General features: G+C 32.5%; 1 protein-coding gene across 1 annotated transcript; it reads left to right on the forward strand.

Moving 5' to 3' along the window:
• Nucleotides 1–132: 132 nt before the first annotated feature.
• Nucleotides 133–6293, forward strand: LOC144841244 (synaptic vesicle membrane protein VAT-1 homolog). The gene is made up of 6 exons (XM_078697502.1): nucleotides 133–565; nucleotides 1130–1337; nucleotides 3838–4008; nucleotides 4318–4407; nucleotides 4785–5026; nucleotides 5592–6293. Exons 1-6 carry the CDS (start codon nucleotides 251–253, stop codon nucleotides 5688–5690), a joined length of 1125 nt encoding a protein of 374 aa, XP_078553628.1. The 5' UTR covers nucleotides 133–250; the 3' UTR covers nucleotides 5691–6293.
• Nucleotides 6294–17867: the final 11574 nt, after the last annotated feature.

Genomic DNA, 17867 nt, shown 5'->3' on the forward strand with positions numbered 1-17867 from the left:
ACGAGGGACAGCCCCATGACGTAATTTTTTCAATGACCAATAGATTTACAATTCAATAGACTTAACTCCGCCTACTAAAGACTTATTTGGAAAATAATCTCAGTGTTTACAAACAACATTATAGGGGACGCTGTGTATGTTTTCTTTTCTGCCATCAAATCACACGTATTCAATTTGTGTAGGCGGACGTTCTAATAAATAATCTTCATTTTTTCCAGGGACCTGTTGTAATCTGAAAATCAAATTCATCATGGCTGCGCAAATTAATCGTGATTCTAAGGACTCTGAAGTCAAAAAATCTATGGAAGAACAACGTATGCAAGCAGTTCTTTTGACAGGCCACGGTGGCTATGATAAGTTGGTCACGAAAGAGCTGCCAATTCCGAAGCCAGAGACAGGACAAGTTCTTGTTCGTGTTAAAACGTCAGGCCTAAACTTTGCTGAGCTACACTGTCGGCAAGGCTTGTATCAGGTTCCTGGTGGCTTACCTCCATGTCCATTCTCAATGGGTATGGAGTGTGCTGGTGTCGTAGAGGAAGTGGGCAGTGGAGTTGTGCAACCTAAAGTAATTCTTATATAACTTATTTTGTTAAAAGTTCTTTTCTGCATGAATATGTCTACAGTAGAATTCTTTCATTTGGCATGTGTGCGCCATGTCATTAACATTATTATATTCCCATTCCAATATACTCCTTGCTATCACACTAGCAAGGAGTATATTGGGTACTGGTACTGAAGAATAATTAATACTGTATTTAGACAAAAGTATATACAGTATATATATCTCTGCCTTGACAAAGGGCCTATAATATTTTTATATGTACAGTATTGTTAGTCATGAATAAAAAATTATTACTTTACTATTTTAAATTAAGTATAATGTACTGCATGTAGTAGTCTTATAAACTCTCATGGTAATTACTTATATCCGATATTTTTATTCATTCAAATCATATAAAAAATATGCATTGCAGCATAAAATGCTGAATTGCAGTATTTGTACAAAAATGATATTATATATAGGCAAATTACTTGTCCTATGTTAATGCCAGAGTAATAGATGCTGTTTTATTGAAGAAAAATATATACTTTTCTAAAAACTGTGTTTTTCATCATTAATTTTACACAGCCTGGTACCCGTGTAATATGCCTGAATGACTTTGGATTGTGGAAGGAATTTGCGGCTGTGAAAGCCGAGCGATGCTTTCCAATTCCAGAAGGAATGTCATTTGAGGAGGCAGCAGCGCTTGCCGTCAACTACTTAACAGCCTACCTGATGCTCTTCAATTTTGGTAACCTACGACAGGGAACCAGTGTTTTGATACATATGGCTGCTGGTAGGTTTAAAATAATCAATAATATCTTCTTCTTATCTATCCGCATATGTACAGCAAAGTATAATTGCACATACATGTTTGTGTTGAGCTGCCAATGACAGGGCCTTGTATAGCAGTGATATTATAGCCACAAGAAATAAAGTGGTGCGGTTTTTGCAAAAAATCTTTGTTCAAACCACAGGGTTGTCAAAGGCCTCTGTGAAAAAACCTTACCAACCGTACTGGTGGCTATGGCCCTGTATAGACCAGTACACCCAGGTAAACCCCTACTCTTCCAAAAGATGCAATGGCACACAAACCAGGTATGTCCTTATCCAAAAAGTCTAGATCACCAGAACTATGGTGGAGGGAAAATTTGAATCTATATTTTGAAGGTCCACTGCCGTAACCACTCGGCCACTCGACTCAATACCTCTCAGCCACATTTTAAGATTCTTCATTTGTCAACATTTTTCCAGATGCAATACTAATGATGATAATAGTAGGCCTAATTATTATCATTGTCATTGATTATCAAAAATACATTAATATATTTATCATCAATGTCATCTTATTATACAGTTATTTGTTGTTTCTTGTACTCATTATAATAATGTTTGTATATGCTACGCTACTCCTAAGTTGAATGTGTTAAAAGACTCCATCACACTGCAGTTCATTATTACAATTGCTTGCTTAACAAACAAACACAAAGTGATTTGGTTTGCATCACTGCTCTACCATATGGAGTTAAAGATATCATTTCTAGACATCCTCCATATTCTAATGAGCAATGACATCATTATTGTCAAATTTACAAAAAAAGATCCTTATAAAATATGTGTATTATTATAGTCTTAAGAGCTTTACTCTATTTATATTTTCTATTTAATTCTTATTATATGGCATAAAATACTATATTATAAAAATATATATTATAAAATGCACTGATGAAGGGCTTGTAGTGTTGCCTGAAAGCTCTGTTTATTTTGTCTGGCTGTTTTACTTTATCGTTTTGATTTAGGTTTTTGCTTATTTTATTTTGTATCTCTATTGAGATCCAGCCACTGATACCCACAGCATTGTCATTATTTATTTTGTTTGCCTTTGGATTTATTATAAAATACTATAAATACAGATTCTTGAAAATTATCAAATAGAGTGAATCGTCAGATTCTCAATTAATTATGCTTTCTATCTCTTTCTCCTGTTTTATTGTAATGTAAATTTATAAAAGTACCGTTTAACAGATTCCATGTAATGTATAGACTCCATTAGCAAAGTACTGGTGAATACAATATGAAATGAATAATTGGATTTATACTGATGTATAATTTTGGCTTAATTATCACGCCAGCTGTCAAAGCCATTGTGAAGTGATAACAGAATAATGTAATAAATGACCAAATAGGGTAATTGCTTAATTAAAAATGCTATTTATTGAAAAAAATTTGAAGTACCGTAGGTAAATTTTGTGAAATAACATTTCACCGTTTGAATTTTAACTTTAATCCATGATTTGTATCGGTTTATAAAAAAGGTCAAGGGTTAAAAGACGAATGAATCTATAAACAAAATAAGGTATTTATTGGATCTTAATACAATAAATGGTTTGTATAAATTTTTCTAGTTTACAAAAGTAGAGAGAATGCTGTGTATTTGACCCTTGACCTTTTACAAAAAATGAAAGCAAACGAATTAAGGGCCACAATAGAAAGTAGACATTTTAAGCACACTAAATATAGCCTAAAATACCTACCGGTACTACTGAATAAAAAAAAATCTAGATCAGTTAGATTTTAAATAATTTAAATATATTAATATTATTCACAGCATAAATAGTTTCTAATTCAGGCTTGACATTTTAGAAATTTCCATTAATATTAAAATATTAGCATTTGAGAAGTTGGAATTCTGCAAGAAGTAGTCATTCTGCACGGATGGATTAAACTAAATGCTGTCACAGCACTATGACAAATATATAAATAATCTCGTGTTTTGCTTATGTACTCTATAAAATATATTATGATAATTTTAACATACCAAAGGACTGATGTGGTTACTATAAAGTGACTGGCAATAACATTCTAATAATTTGATGCAGCAAAATCAGATTTTCAATGATTTTTTAAAAATCAAATTAAAGTATATTTTGATGAAAATGAGTATGTATACGTTTGATTATAAAACCCAAAAATGTACTACATATTATAATATAAATATATGAGAAATTCAGTTACTCAATTGATTTAAAGTTCTCACATATTTTTATGCAAGTTTACAGTATGTTATGGTTATGGATCTGATAAAACATGCACGAAATCTGTACCAGAATGCACTAAATATATAAGTTAGAGGGAAAATGGCAATATCAGCACTGTGGTCATGTTAAAGAGTTGTCAAAACAATATAGATTATTTGATAAAAATCCTAGAAAGTAGGAAGCATTTTGCTATTTTTCCCCTGACTGTATAGAATCTGATATAGAAACTAATTCATGTGCCAAAATCATTGATTACAGGTGGAGTAGGTATTGCGGCTACACAGCTATGCAAAACCGTCCCCGATGTCACCGTGTACGGAACTGCCTCAGCGCATAAGCACGAGCTGATACGCGAGATGGGCGTTAAGCATCCGATTGATTACAGAAACATGGATTATGAAGTCGAGATTCGAAAAATTTCACCAAAAGGTAGACACGTTTATAATTTGTAAAAAAATTTAAATTGTTTATTTTTACACTATGTCTAAAAATCGACAAACTGTCAACATAAAATATCGATAGTCTTATCTTTAATAAAAAATTGTTACGCTTGGATAATCTTTGAATAATACCATTTTTAGTTCTTTGAATAAAACCATTTTTAGTTCTTTGAATAAAACCATTTTTAGTTCTTTGAATTAATCCAATAAAGCGACTGTATTTACTATACATATATATATATATAAATTCAGCCATTTCAGCCTTTGTAAAATACAAATAACTTGGTTGTTCATGTAGGAGTGGACATCGTTCTTGACCCACTGTCCGGTAAAGACACAATGAAATGCTTTGACCTTCTTCGTCCAATGGGGAAGCTGATTGTCTTTGGTTTGTATTTTACGTTTTGTTATTTTAAAATAAAATTTGTCACCTGTATTTTTAAATTTTGTTACTTGTAATATTTGTTATTTATTTATACTGGGTAACCGTTTCAGACAAAGACTGGTCTCCCAGAGGGCCCTGTTATGATTAGTGGCTGTGTGTGTACTAATACACCAGGGTAACCCCCTACTCGTCTTAAAAGATGTACTAGGTTCTTTAAAGTGCACATGAGCTAATGTGCACACTGGACCTATGGTTTATAGTCCGTTTGCGAGAAGACTCTTTCACCAGAACCATGGAGCGAGCGAGCCTCGAACCCTTGCCGATGTTATGGCTAAGTAATTATGCTTCCACAGTCTTAACCCACTCACTCACTTTTTTAGGAGCGGCTAATATGATGCAGGGCGAAAATAGGAGCATGTTGAACGTAGCCAAGACCTGGTGGAACAGTCCTTCGTTTGGTGCCATGGACATGATGCAAAAGAACAAATCTGTGTCAGGCTTCCATCTCGGTTACTTAGCCGACGAGACGGAACTGCTCACAAATGCAATGAATGAGATTATACGATTGTACCAGGCAGGCAGAATCAAGCCCAAGATTGACTCTGTCTGGCATTTTGCAAATGTGAGTATTTGGCCGGCCTAGCTCTTTAGGCCTCTTTACTCCTCAAAAGTTGGTGTCTTTCAATTCCAATTCAATATTTCGGAACACGTCCACATTAATATTGGGCCGACTTTGGGGGGTGGGACTATACCCAGGGAAAACCCTTGTTCATGATAAGCATTTCTTGTAAAAACTCATCTGAACTGGCTAGAGAGAGGCCTACATCCAGATAAAAAGTCAATGCTGGGACTATGCCCGGGGATATGCCTGTTTGTGAAATCAGACATAAAGTAGGGGGTGGGATTAGACCTGAAGTGGGAGTATACCAGAGGATATATGGTAAATGCCACATGCCATTTTTATGTAGATATTCCGATTCTTTTGTACTCTCTTTTTATAAGCATTTGATTTGTTTATAAACCCGAGTACACAAGAATCATAGAATCTTCTAAAAAGTTATGGCAGACCATTTACAAATCATAATTTATTACCGCTTTGCTTACGATGAATTTGAAAGATAACTGCAGTAACTGAAGCAATATTACAATTAACAGTTAAAATCTTTTTTTTCTTCTTTTTTTTACAGATAAAGGATGCCATGAAGCAGATGCACGAACGTAAAAATGTCGGTAAAGTTGTTCTGACGTGGGACGAGAAGTTAGTGGCAAAACCAGAAAAACAGTAACCGTAACTACAAATCCAACAAATAGTTAAAACCTTGTAATGATTGTAAATCCAAACCAGACAAGAGTCCTTGCCAGAATTGTGTCTTCGATTATAAAAATAATTATTTAAAACTAATAACAATTATTAAAACATATTTAGTGAGAATCAATTGCTAATTCAGAAATATGGTTGACATATGAAAAACTCACATTAACTAACTGTATTAAAAACTATGAGATAATTGGACCAATGTGATATTATACAACCTATAGAGTGAGAGATAAAAACCACCTGTATACAGAAATAGTGCAATTTGCCCACCTGTTAATAAGATACAGTAGTAATGTATAAAATACAATTTTATTCGAGTTAAACCAGTATATTGAGATTGTTCATCACCTTTATAAAAACCACATGTGCTATGCTCACCTGCCAAGAAATAGTGACACCTGTATGCGAGATTCAACCACCTGTATGAAATCATAACAACATGCAGAGATTCAACCACACCTGTCTATTGTGTTAATTAAATTTAGGCATGAGTTTGATATATTATAATTATTTATTGATTACTTATATTATTTGAAATACTTAATGGAATATTATATAATTCATAATTGTTTTTAATGTTTTATTGTGGGTAAATGTTTGTATTGCTATATAACTATATTGATATATTAGTTACCATTCCTTACATGGATTAAAACGTTTTATCGTTAGAAATTACACTTAATCAGAATTCAGTTGACTGAATGAATATAGAGGCTTAATAGTTCAGAAAAAATATTTATATATAAAAATACTACTCATAATTATTGTATTTATTTAGAATATTAGTTACAGATTTAGAAAATTACTAGCAAATTATCGACTCATTATTGAGTCGCACCACAACCACTGTTTACACTGCTAAAGTGTGGTTCCTACTTGCGACGCGACGTATCGGCGCAAACTGCTGTATTAGGTAATCACAAGTGGGAACCGATGACGCAACAGTGCTGCAAACATCGCTACAGGAAATCAAATCAGTTTGATTTCACGCAACAAGGCCAGAACACTGGATAGGAAAATGTAGTGCATACATACATATGGGATCCTCCTCTGCTACGTTGTAGAGCTGAAGTCGAACACCTATTCAGCAATACATAGCCTACCGAGGTGTTCGTTGAGATTTGTTTTTGATATGTAATAGCTTTGGCTTGCCGGACTTCTAAATCTAAGATAATACAGATTTTAATCCAGTAATACATGCATTGTTTATATGTTGTATAATAACCAACCAAAATAAATTTGATTGTATTATAAACAAAATGTGTTTAGTATTTCAATATGTAATAATAACTGAAGTAAAAATGATAATATTAAAAACATATTGTACTAAACAGAATGAAACCTTGGTTAGTTCATTAATTACTGTAAATCACTTTGCTAAAATATAAATAGTACTAATGCATTCTGTTCTTTAACTCCAGAAAAAACCAGGGATGCAACGAGAAAGGTACTGGCATTAATTACCAGTGTTAAAAGGTTACCCTTGACTAACATTTGTTTATTTAACTATCAACCAAAGTGATATATATTTAAGGTTTTTTTGTTGCAAAACTCTGGTGTTGCAGGATTGATGTGAATGGGATCTCGCTCTGGAGTTTGTTTAGGGGTAGTGGCATAACATTGTTAGGTAGTTGCATTGGGCTACTCATGCTCTGGGCTCCCTGTAAGCTCCAGGGCTCAGTGAGCACTCATAGCCGTTATGCCACTGGAATAGGGTATCAGCCATGGAGTAATAATTATTACTCCATGGTTGAACTGTAGTAAACCATGACGATTACAAAGAGTGTTCTTTTATGACCAACATCTTAACATTCTATCCAATGGACGGATGCAGTGCCGAAGGACACGAATAGGAGAAATACATCGATGAATTCCGCTGCCGTTTCTTATTATCGGATCAACTTGTTAATTTGTTGTGAGCAATTTCACAGCCGAGACTCGCTTCAAGTTCGGTGACCTCTAGCACTTTTCCTCTTAGCATTTACAAGAGTAATTAAGCCATACTTCGGGGAAAGCTTTATGACTGGGTTTATACTGAAAGATGAGGGCGTATCAATTTGATCTCTGTTGCGCGTGCGTACAACTGAGGACTAGTGCTGTTCCGCCGTACCACGCCGAGAATGTTAAAGAGTCGTTATCCAATCGAGTTCGAACAATACCATGAAAGCCCCAGTGGTCTAATGGTTAGGACATCTGCATATCAAGCAGGCGGTCCGAGTTCGAGTCTCGGTTGGGGCGACTTTTTCTCATTCTCACAGATTTCCTCATCTTTATCGTTTCAAATTAATTAATTAAATTTCAGTATAGCGACGACTCGTACACAACTAAACTAAGGTGCAGTTTAACTCGGTCTAAATCACTTAATTTTCAAGAATTACTTGAAATTAAATTGCTAATAAATAAAACAGTGACGAAATATCAACCAAATAGTGAACTAATCTGTGTCCAGAAGCGCATCACTACATCGAATCTTAGCTGTTGAAAAACCGTCTTGAAGCGACAAGACCTAGCCCTGATTGTCCTTGCAAACACTGAACAAGGTAACAGGTAAAGTAATGGCCAGTAACATTACACAAAATCAATCAAGTAGGCCTACGAATACAATGGATGACGTAACAAAAGGTGTTGTTGGAACAAACAAAGAGAATTACGTAACAGAGAATGAAAGAAAAGCAAACCTACCAAGCGTGAAGCCGATCTTTTTCAAAAACGACGACGTATGCAAGGATAAAGAAAGCTTTATAACAGAAGAAAAGATCTATTTTGCACTGTGCAAACAAATGAACAGTGACAACTTAATTGGAATACAAAGAATAAGAAACCTTTGGAGAATTTACCTAAATAGTCATGAAGACAGAGTTCAACTAATCTCTGCAGGGATTAGCATTAACAACAAACATGTAACAATCTATGATATAAATCCGTACCTCCCAGTGAATAACGGAGTTAGGGTACTAATCAAAGATATTCCGATCTCTGTGCACAACGACGAATTCAAGATATGTTTAAACAAACTTGGTTGTAAATTGGTTGGAGAAATTCAGTATGTCAAATTTCGAATCAACGGAAAGTTATCCAGATTTGTGAACGGTGACAGAGCAGTCATAGTTGCACCCTTCAGAGGCAGCCTACCACGTTTCACAAAAATCAATGGATTTAATGCTAGACTGTTTCATAAGGACCAAATTGATGCACATAACAAATGTTTCAATTGCAATGAAGAAGGTCATAAAGCCAACCAATATCCCAAAAATGTCCACATTACATGCCGAAAATGCGGGAAACATGGACACGTCGAAAAACTCTGTGCGGTTGAAACTACAGGGAATAAACCCACCATCGATCTTACAATTGAAATACGACCAGACGAAAACAACGATAACGTTCAACCGACAAAAGCAAATAATACCACGCCAATGTCGGATTCATCAGTATCGACACCTAAGCATGATGACCCTCTTTTCTTGCCATCCGCAGGTGAACGTTTCATTCAGGAAATGTTTGATAAAATAGTAAAAGAAAAAGATGATTCGAACAACAACACAAAAAGGAGTGATGATATCACCAACGAATCAATCGTAGAAGAAAGTGAAGAAGACAAAGAATCAACCGAGAGAGATGAAATGCCCGGTCTCAGACTTACTAGTAGCAACAACAACGTTCAAAGCAAAATTACCACGTTCATCGTGCCACAAAGTCACCCCGAGCAAAAGGACAGTATACAAGAACAAGAGCAAGAAAAAGAAAAAAAGGATTCAACGGTTCCCGCCCAACAAAGTGAAAAGAAACCAAACTCATCTTCAAGTGCGGCAAAAAAACCAAAAAAGAAAAGAAAACGACGAGGGAGCAGCAAGTCATCATAAATCAATTGTGTGAGTTACTATAACTCATTTATAATTGTCAGATTAAGCATTCGTAAAACTGTTTTGTAATTATATAAAATTTAAAATCCAAAAAATTTTTAAAATGAATAGAAAACCAAAAAATAATGCCCTACATTTAATCTCATTAAATGCAAGAGGTATACAAGGAAATTATAAAAAAAGAAAAGTGTTAAACTATTGCGAAGAGCAAAATGCAGACATAATATTCTTACAGGAAACGCATTTCGATAAAAAGAAAAAATCTATAGATTTGTTGTGGAAAGGCGAAAGCTACCATAGTTTCGGCACAACAAACAGTAGAGGCGTTTCAATACTGTTTAAAACAAGGTTTGATTTAAAAAACATAACATGTAAATATATTGACGAGGAAGGTAGAATTCTCATACTATGTATTATTCATAATAAGACCAACTTTAACCTCGTAAATGTTTATGCTCCAAACAATTACAAGGAAAGAGCAATATTTTTTAAGAAACTTGAAAATAAGATAAACACATTATGTGATGTAACTAATGAATACATAATAATAGGAGGTGACATGAATTGCATACTAGATAAAAAGGTAGATCAGAAAAACAGCGTGAATAGCTACGACAAATCACCAATAGCATTAAAAAAATGCATGAATAAGTTACATTTAATTGATATATGGAGACAAAGTCATAAAGATAAATCCCAATTTACATGGAGAAGAAAGGATACGTACAGAAGGTTAGACTTTTGGTGCATATCAAACGCCCTTTATAAAAATGGTGACATCATTTCTACAGATATTCGACCTTGTATCTTCTCTGATCATCAAGCGATATCTTTGAAAATAATGAATGATGAAATATATGCGTTAAATGTTATACACATAATTGAAAAGACAAAAAAAAACGAATATAACTTGAAACCTGACAGTTTATGGGAATACTTAAAAGTTAAAATAAAAGAGTTCTCGTGTAAATATTGTTCAAGAAAGAAAATTAAAAAAAATTATACTAAAGAAAAGTTGATAAAAGAAGTTAGCGAACTTACAAAAAAACTTGATTCAACCTACAGCCAAGAAACTGACTGTCAATTAAAAAATAAAATAGAACAACTTGATGAAATATACACATCTGAGGCACAAGGAGCCCAAATCCGTTCGAGAATAGAATGGTTTGAAAAGGGAGAAAAAAATACTAAGTTTTTTCTCGGCCTTGAAAAAAATAATGGAAAAAGAAAACAAATTACTACCCTATTAAAAACTAATGGAAAGTATACTACCGACACTAATGAAATTTTAAGAGAACAGGTCAACTTTTACAAAAACTTATATTCCAAAAAAAATATTTCTGTTAATAATATAAATAGCTATCTTGATAAATCAAAATCCAAAACACTTTCATTAAATGACAGTATGCAATGTGAAGGTTTACTAACTATAGATGAATTAACAAGTGCTCTTCATAAAATGCACTTGAATAAAAGTCCGGGGTGTGATGGACTAAGTGTAGAATTTTACAAGTTTTTTTGGAATCATATAAAAGAAATGTTATGTGCATCCTTAAATTATAGCTACAATAAAAGTAAACTACCTAAAACACAAAAAAAGGGAATAATAAAATTATTATTTAAAAATGGAAAAAGAGAATTACTAACAAACTGGAGACCAATTACATTGTTAAATGTTGATTATAAAATTATGGCCCATGCCCTATCGAGTAGAATACAAAAAATAATCGCCCCAATTATTGATTCCGACCAAAAAGGTTATATCAACGGACGATTTGGAGGAGAAAACATACGCTTAGTAGAAGACGTTCTTTTCCAGACCAATACATGTAACTTACCCGGAGCAATAGTTTTTCTAGACTTTGCAAAGGCCTTCGATTCATTAGATAGAAACTTTATTTTTAAATGCCTCCAAAAGTTTGGCTTTGGAATGTCATTTACAAAATGGATTACATTGTTATATACAGAAACAGAATGTATTATAGAAAATAATGGTTGGCTATCTGAAAGTTTTCAGATGGAAAGTGGAGTAAGACAAGGATGTCCACTGTCTGCTCTTTTATTCACACTTGCTGTTGAAATAATGGCTAATAACATAAGAGATAATCCTCTATGTAAAGGCATTATGTTACCAAGTAATATAGATAATGTAAATGAAAGTACTGTTAAAATTTGTCAATTAGCAGATGACACCGTCTTATTTACACAAGACGAGACTAGTTTAAAACACTTTTTGAAAGAAATAGAGGTTTTTTGTAATATATCTGGATTAAAATTAAATAAAGAAAAAACTAAAGGAATGTGGATTGGTTCCAGCAAAAATAATGAAACAGCACCTTTTAATCTAACATGGACGAAGAATCCAGTTAAATTCTTAGGGATATATGTCGGCTACAATAAAAGAGTGTGCGAAGAAAAAAACTGGAATGAAAAAATCACAAAACTTGATCAGATATTGCAATTATGGCAAAAAAGAAACCTCTCTTTTTTTGGAAAAATAATTATTATAAAAACATTTGCAATTTCCAAACTTGTATATAATGCTAGTGTCATAAATGTGCCTAAATATGTATTCCCAAAAGTAGAAAAGGTATTATATAGATTTTTGTGGGGTAAAAAAAGAGAAAAAATAAAAAGAAAAACCCTTATAAATTCAATAATAGAAGGTGGTCTAAATATGGTACATCTTAGCACAATGGTTAGTTCGTTAAAACTTAGTTGGGTTAAGAGATTGTTAAGCCCTGACCCAGGTAAATGGAAATATTTACCAAAACATTATATGTATCCATTTAATTATACTGTCAATATTAGTGAGCCCAATTTTGAAAGTCATGTAGAACTGAAATGTATGCCTGAATTTTATAAAGAAATGTTAAAAGTGTTAGTGTATTGTAACAATATAAGTAATACATACCCGCAAAATGTAAACGAAGTTGAAAAACAACATTTGTGGGAAAACACTTTTATAAAATGCAGTGGAAAAACATTATATTTTAAAAGTTGGATACAAGCAGGGTATAAAACAATAAAAGATATAATAGTTAATCACAGATTAATGACTCCGACAGAATTGATACCTACCCTTTCAGAGCAACAAAATGGAATAATTGAATATTTTAAGATTGTAAATGCAATTCCCTCAAATTGGAAGAAAATATTTATAAACAATGAAAAAGAGAGAGACAAACAAGAAATACAAACAATATATTGTAAACAGTATAAAAATTCTTTTTATTATAAACACATTATAAACAATATATCTATTACTCCATTTTGTCAATCGAAATGGGAAACGGAATTTAGAAATGTGAACTTTAAGTGGGATAAAATATGGTTAAAAAAAGTCTATAGCATGAAACATGTAACAAAAGTAGCACAATTTAATTTTAAACTGCTACATCGGATTCTGGCATGTAAACAACGAATGAAGATATGGAAAATATCTCCTGAAGAAATGTGCGAACACTGCCAAAACGAAATTGAGACAGACAAGCACATGCTTCTGAAATGTAAAAGTATCCAAAAAGTATGGACAAAATTTAACAACATGATTATAAAATGCTATACACTTGAAGAAACCGTACATGATTGGCTAGACATTGTTATTGGAACAAAAAGTGAAAATGTCAATGAATTATTATCATTGTTTACTTTTTGTATTTATAAAACAAATTTTATTAAATCATTAGAAAAGCATTCAAAAATGAGATCAAAAGTCGTCTGGAACTTGTTCCGATTTGAGCTAAAAAATCTTATAGAGAATCAATATGCTTGTAACATAAACAAGGCAAAAAAGAAATGGGGTAACGTAAAAAGAAAATTATTAACTTGTATTTCTTAAAATTACATGTATTAATTTTTAATTGTTTCATTATTATTTTAATTTTTTATTTATATATATATATATTTAAAACTTTATTTTAATGACATTTTATACAATTTCTATATATAACTACAATGTGTAATATGAAGAATGAAATAAAAGTGGGTTGCCCCCACGAAAGAGAAAAAAAATAAATTTCAGTATATCACCGGGCGGTTTAGAATTAATGTTCTTTGCCTCTTGTGTTTATATATATATATATATATATATATTTTGATTTAGCTTTTCGCTTTTTTTTTTTGTATCTCCATTGAGATCCAGCCACTGATACCCACAGCATTTTTTTCAGTAATTTGCCTTTGGATTTATATATATATATATATATTTTTTTTGTTTGAACAATACAAACAATCTTCAGGGTCTTTCACACATGTTTTGGTCCGGCGCCGGCAAATCAATCATCAATGTTTTTCGTTTCCATACAGCTATGCACATAACCATGCCGGAACAGGTGTGAATGACCCTTTACAAAGGTCAATATGAACAAAAATGGTTGCCTACCATCTAATCATGATGACCTCTCTGCGACACGATTGTGACATAGAATGTGTCGAGAAAGAGGTCTAAAACATACTGTAGACAAATTGATAAGAGGGGAATTAAAAGGTACCCCAGCTTGAACAGGAATAATATTATTACGTTAAATAACAAATTACGGGTTAGTGCTATTATAATATAGATAAATTGGAAGGAGAATTTAGAGAAAGAAATGAAAGTTCTGCTAAACTGTTTATTTAAGTCTACAAAAACAACATTTTGAGTTTAGAAATTCTATGCCATACTTTATAATTAACCATCATATAGCATAAACACATAGTAATACGAAAAGCTTAGTAGACTTAAACAAATACTGTGATGTAACTTTTTTATAAACAAACTTAATTATGTAGTCATTTGTTATGATTGATGGCACCATGATTCGATTTTAGAAAGACTTGGATTTCTTAAAACGGTTTTATATAATTATAGACCAATTTTTCTATGGAAAATGAAAGAAAATTATATATATACTAGCAGGTACCCGTCCACTGCCACGAATTACTGAACACAGCATTCAGCAGAAATTGGTCTAAAAAACACATTTTTCGTACAAATTTGCCGTTCTAATATAGACTAATGTATGAAGGGATATTAAAAGGTGCCCCAACTTGAACGGCGCTAATATCGGACTTGCGGTTTAGAAGATAGAGGAACAAATGTTGGCTTAGTGCTATTAAATTATAGATATATATATATATCCTGACGAGATCTAATGAGATCGAAACAGTACTGTCTGCAGATTGGATATTACGCTCCTCTACTTTCTGCTATATACATATATAGTATGTTGTTTTGTAGAGCACTCTTCAGTTCGAAACGGTGCATTTTTGTTGTGAATACTATTAGCATTTTGCACAGCATGCTCGTTGAGCTTGTGCACTCTTTGTGTTCATAATCGGTGTACCATGTCCCGCATACCTGGCTCAGCCTATATATTGTGCCAGTTCTGCGGTACATTTTATTTCGATACCTGAGCTGCACTGACGAGATCTAATAAGATCGAAACAGTACTGTCTGCAGATTGGATATTATAGATATATATATATATTGATAAGAAGAGGAGATGGTGTTGGCAGTTTTAACGCGTAACATCAAACAGCAATTCTGTACACGCTTCTGAGCATTTGCAGAATCATTTTCCAAAACACCACAATGCTGGGTTTTGACACTTGTACGGTCATGGTAAACCCGTATAAACAATATACGCCACAAAGAATACAAACGACAAAATCAATTATTTGGCTGTCAGCCATCTTTAATGACTCATTATTTAGATACATCTCGTGTATCTTAACAACTTCAAAACTTTTACTTCTGTTATTCATTTCTCTTCCTTTGGTATTGTTTGTGCAAAAACTAAAGTAGAAACAAATTATTCTTTCTAATGCGGTAAACAAGTGAACATTTGATTTAATACGCAGAATATTTTTTTCTCCGAGTATAGAATATTTAGTTCCATGAACTAAAACAAATTTGTCAGGCTGAAATTTGATTCAGAAAAAAAAAAATCTTTTTTATTTTGTCTTAAATTCTTAAAATACAGCACAGTGAACCGTTTATTACACATTACTATAAATAATGTTGTTATTATAATGTGATGTATTATACCAAACGCAATGTTATACAGTCCTGTTTAGTTATGTGTTTTTGTAGTATAGATGCATAGGCCCAATAATTTGAGGCATTGCAAAACCACGGTTTCAAAAAATAATCTCATATGTGGTTTATGGACTATATTGAAGGAGTTAAAGGAAGGAGCCACATATTTCAATTTTTTTAGTCATGCAATATAGAAATATAAAGCTCTTTCTACACTATCAAACTTTGTGCCCATATATGGACATGATGATGTCATATCACTACCATATTTGGGCAAACCCCTTGTCAAACTAGTTTGATAGTGTAGACAGAGCTATAGGCCGTAGATCAAAATACAATAGTCTTTATTTTTGATAAAAATAATCTTTAAAAAAATTTATGAACACATCAGTATTTAAATTTTACATTCATATGAAATATATGTAAAGCACAGTAAAAAAAAAATATTTTAAAAATAATTACCGAAATACACACACAAATCACACACATTATATTTATAAGATGAAGTTCAAGCTGTTATTTGTAAAGCTCGGACAAATTATTTTTTCAACACAATAAACAGTTACAGAACAATATACCACTATTAAGGAATGTCCGCCCATGCATAGGGAATGACTGTTTTGGGAAAGTGGTTCCTTAATAGGGGTTTTCCCGGAATAGGGGTATTCCAAAAGGAGAGTTCTATACTGTAAAAGATGACTAACATTAACCATGAGAACAAATGTTTGCATTTTCTGCAGAGAGGGCAGAGAGATATTCATTTAAAAATAGAATAAAATATATTTTGCAGGACATCGAAAGTAAATGAACATTCTGTTTAAAAAGAACAGATAAATATACAATTTGTACAACACAACTCAGAGCAACTGAAGTCAGGAAGATAGCCTTATATTAAATTCATATATACAACTCAACTACAATACATTCAGAGTCCATCAAAATATATCCTCATCCTCAACAATACTTTTTAAAATAAAAAAAATGCTGCTGAAAAACTAAATGTCTAATAGTAAAAAATCATAATAAATAGGAACAGGGATAAAATATACAGTTCAAAAACTATTTTTATATTACATAACTTACATGCAAGAATTAAAAAAATTAATAATAAACCAAACCATGGTTTTATTATTAGCAATATTTGGATTACCAGTGAATCACGACGTTTGGCCATAATCGAAAACAAAAATTGAATTCTACAAATTCAAATTACCAAATAAATTACATTTTGATTTGAATGTACATAAAAAAAAACTTGAGCATTTGACATTCATAATAATTTAAAATCTGCAACAGATTTCAACTAAGAATAAATGAACCAGAAATCAAAGGTTACAAGGCACTTTTAATAAATCCAGGGTTGTTGAAATCAGCTAAGTTACAAGTAATATCCAGGGTAGCTTAAAAGTATCTCAATCCAGGGTTACTGAAAGCAATATCCAGGGTAGCTAAAAATCTTTAATCCAGGGTTGTTATAAATAATATCCAGGGTAGCTAAAATGTATGAAATTCTAGGGTTGTTGTAAATAATATCCAGGGTAGCTAAAATGTATGAAAATCCTGGGTTGTTGTAAATAATATCCAGGGTTGTTGTAAATAATATTCAGGGTAGCTAAAATGTTTGAAAATCCAGGGTTACCGAAAGCTATATCTAGGGTAGATAAAAGTCTCTCAATCCAGGGTTGGTGAATAATAATAAACAGTACAACTTTGCCACAATCAACATAAAAGGTTGTATGCATTAAGAATTAAACATTCAAATTATACATATATGCACAGATTAATTACAGTATGCATAAATGTATGTAACAGTGACATACACATGGGTTTGATAAATTAATCTAGATTTCAAAAGCCTGTTTAAAAACCACAAGAGATTCCATAAACGTAGGAAAACAACATTTGTTACTGAACGATAAATCATGACTTGTGAGATTGGTTAGCTCGATTTGGAACAGTACCTAGTAAATAATTACGATTAACTGCAACATACTACAACAACTGTTTGTGCTAGATAGCAGGTAAACAACAAGGCCATAAATAAATACCAAATTATTCATTAGTATAATATAGTAGTATGCTGTATTGTGAAAATAAAAACGCCAACATGGATTGGGGATTAAAACTGAATGAACGAAAAACACACTATAGTAGCTAGCGATTCGAATTAACTGTAAGAGCTGTGTAGTGATGTTCCACTGCACAAGACCAAAAGTGATGAGTACAACAAAGCTCAGTGACACCATGCTTGCATTTTGAA

Source organism: Antedon bifida, chromosome 4, assembly GCF_963402885.1.
Source record: "Antedon bifida chromosome 4, ecAntBifi1.1, whole genome shotgun sequence".
Lineage (NCBI taxonomy): Eukaryota > Metazoa > Echinodermata > Crinoidea > Comatulida > Antedonidae > Antedon > Antedon bifida.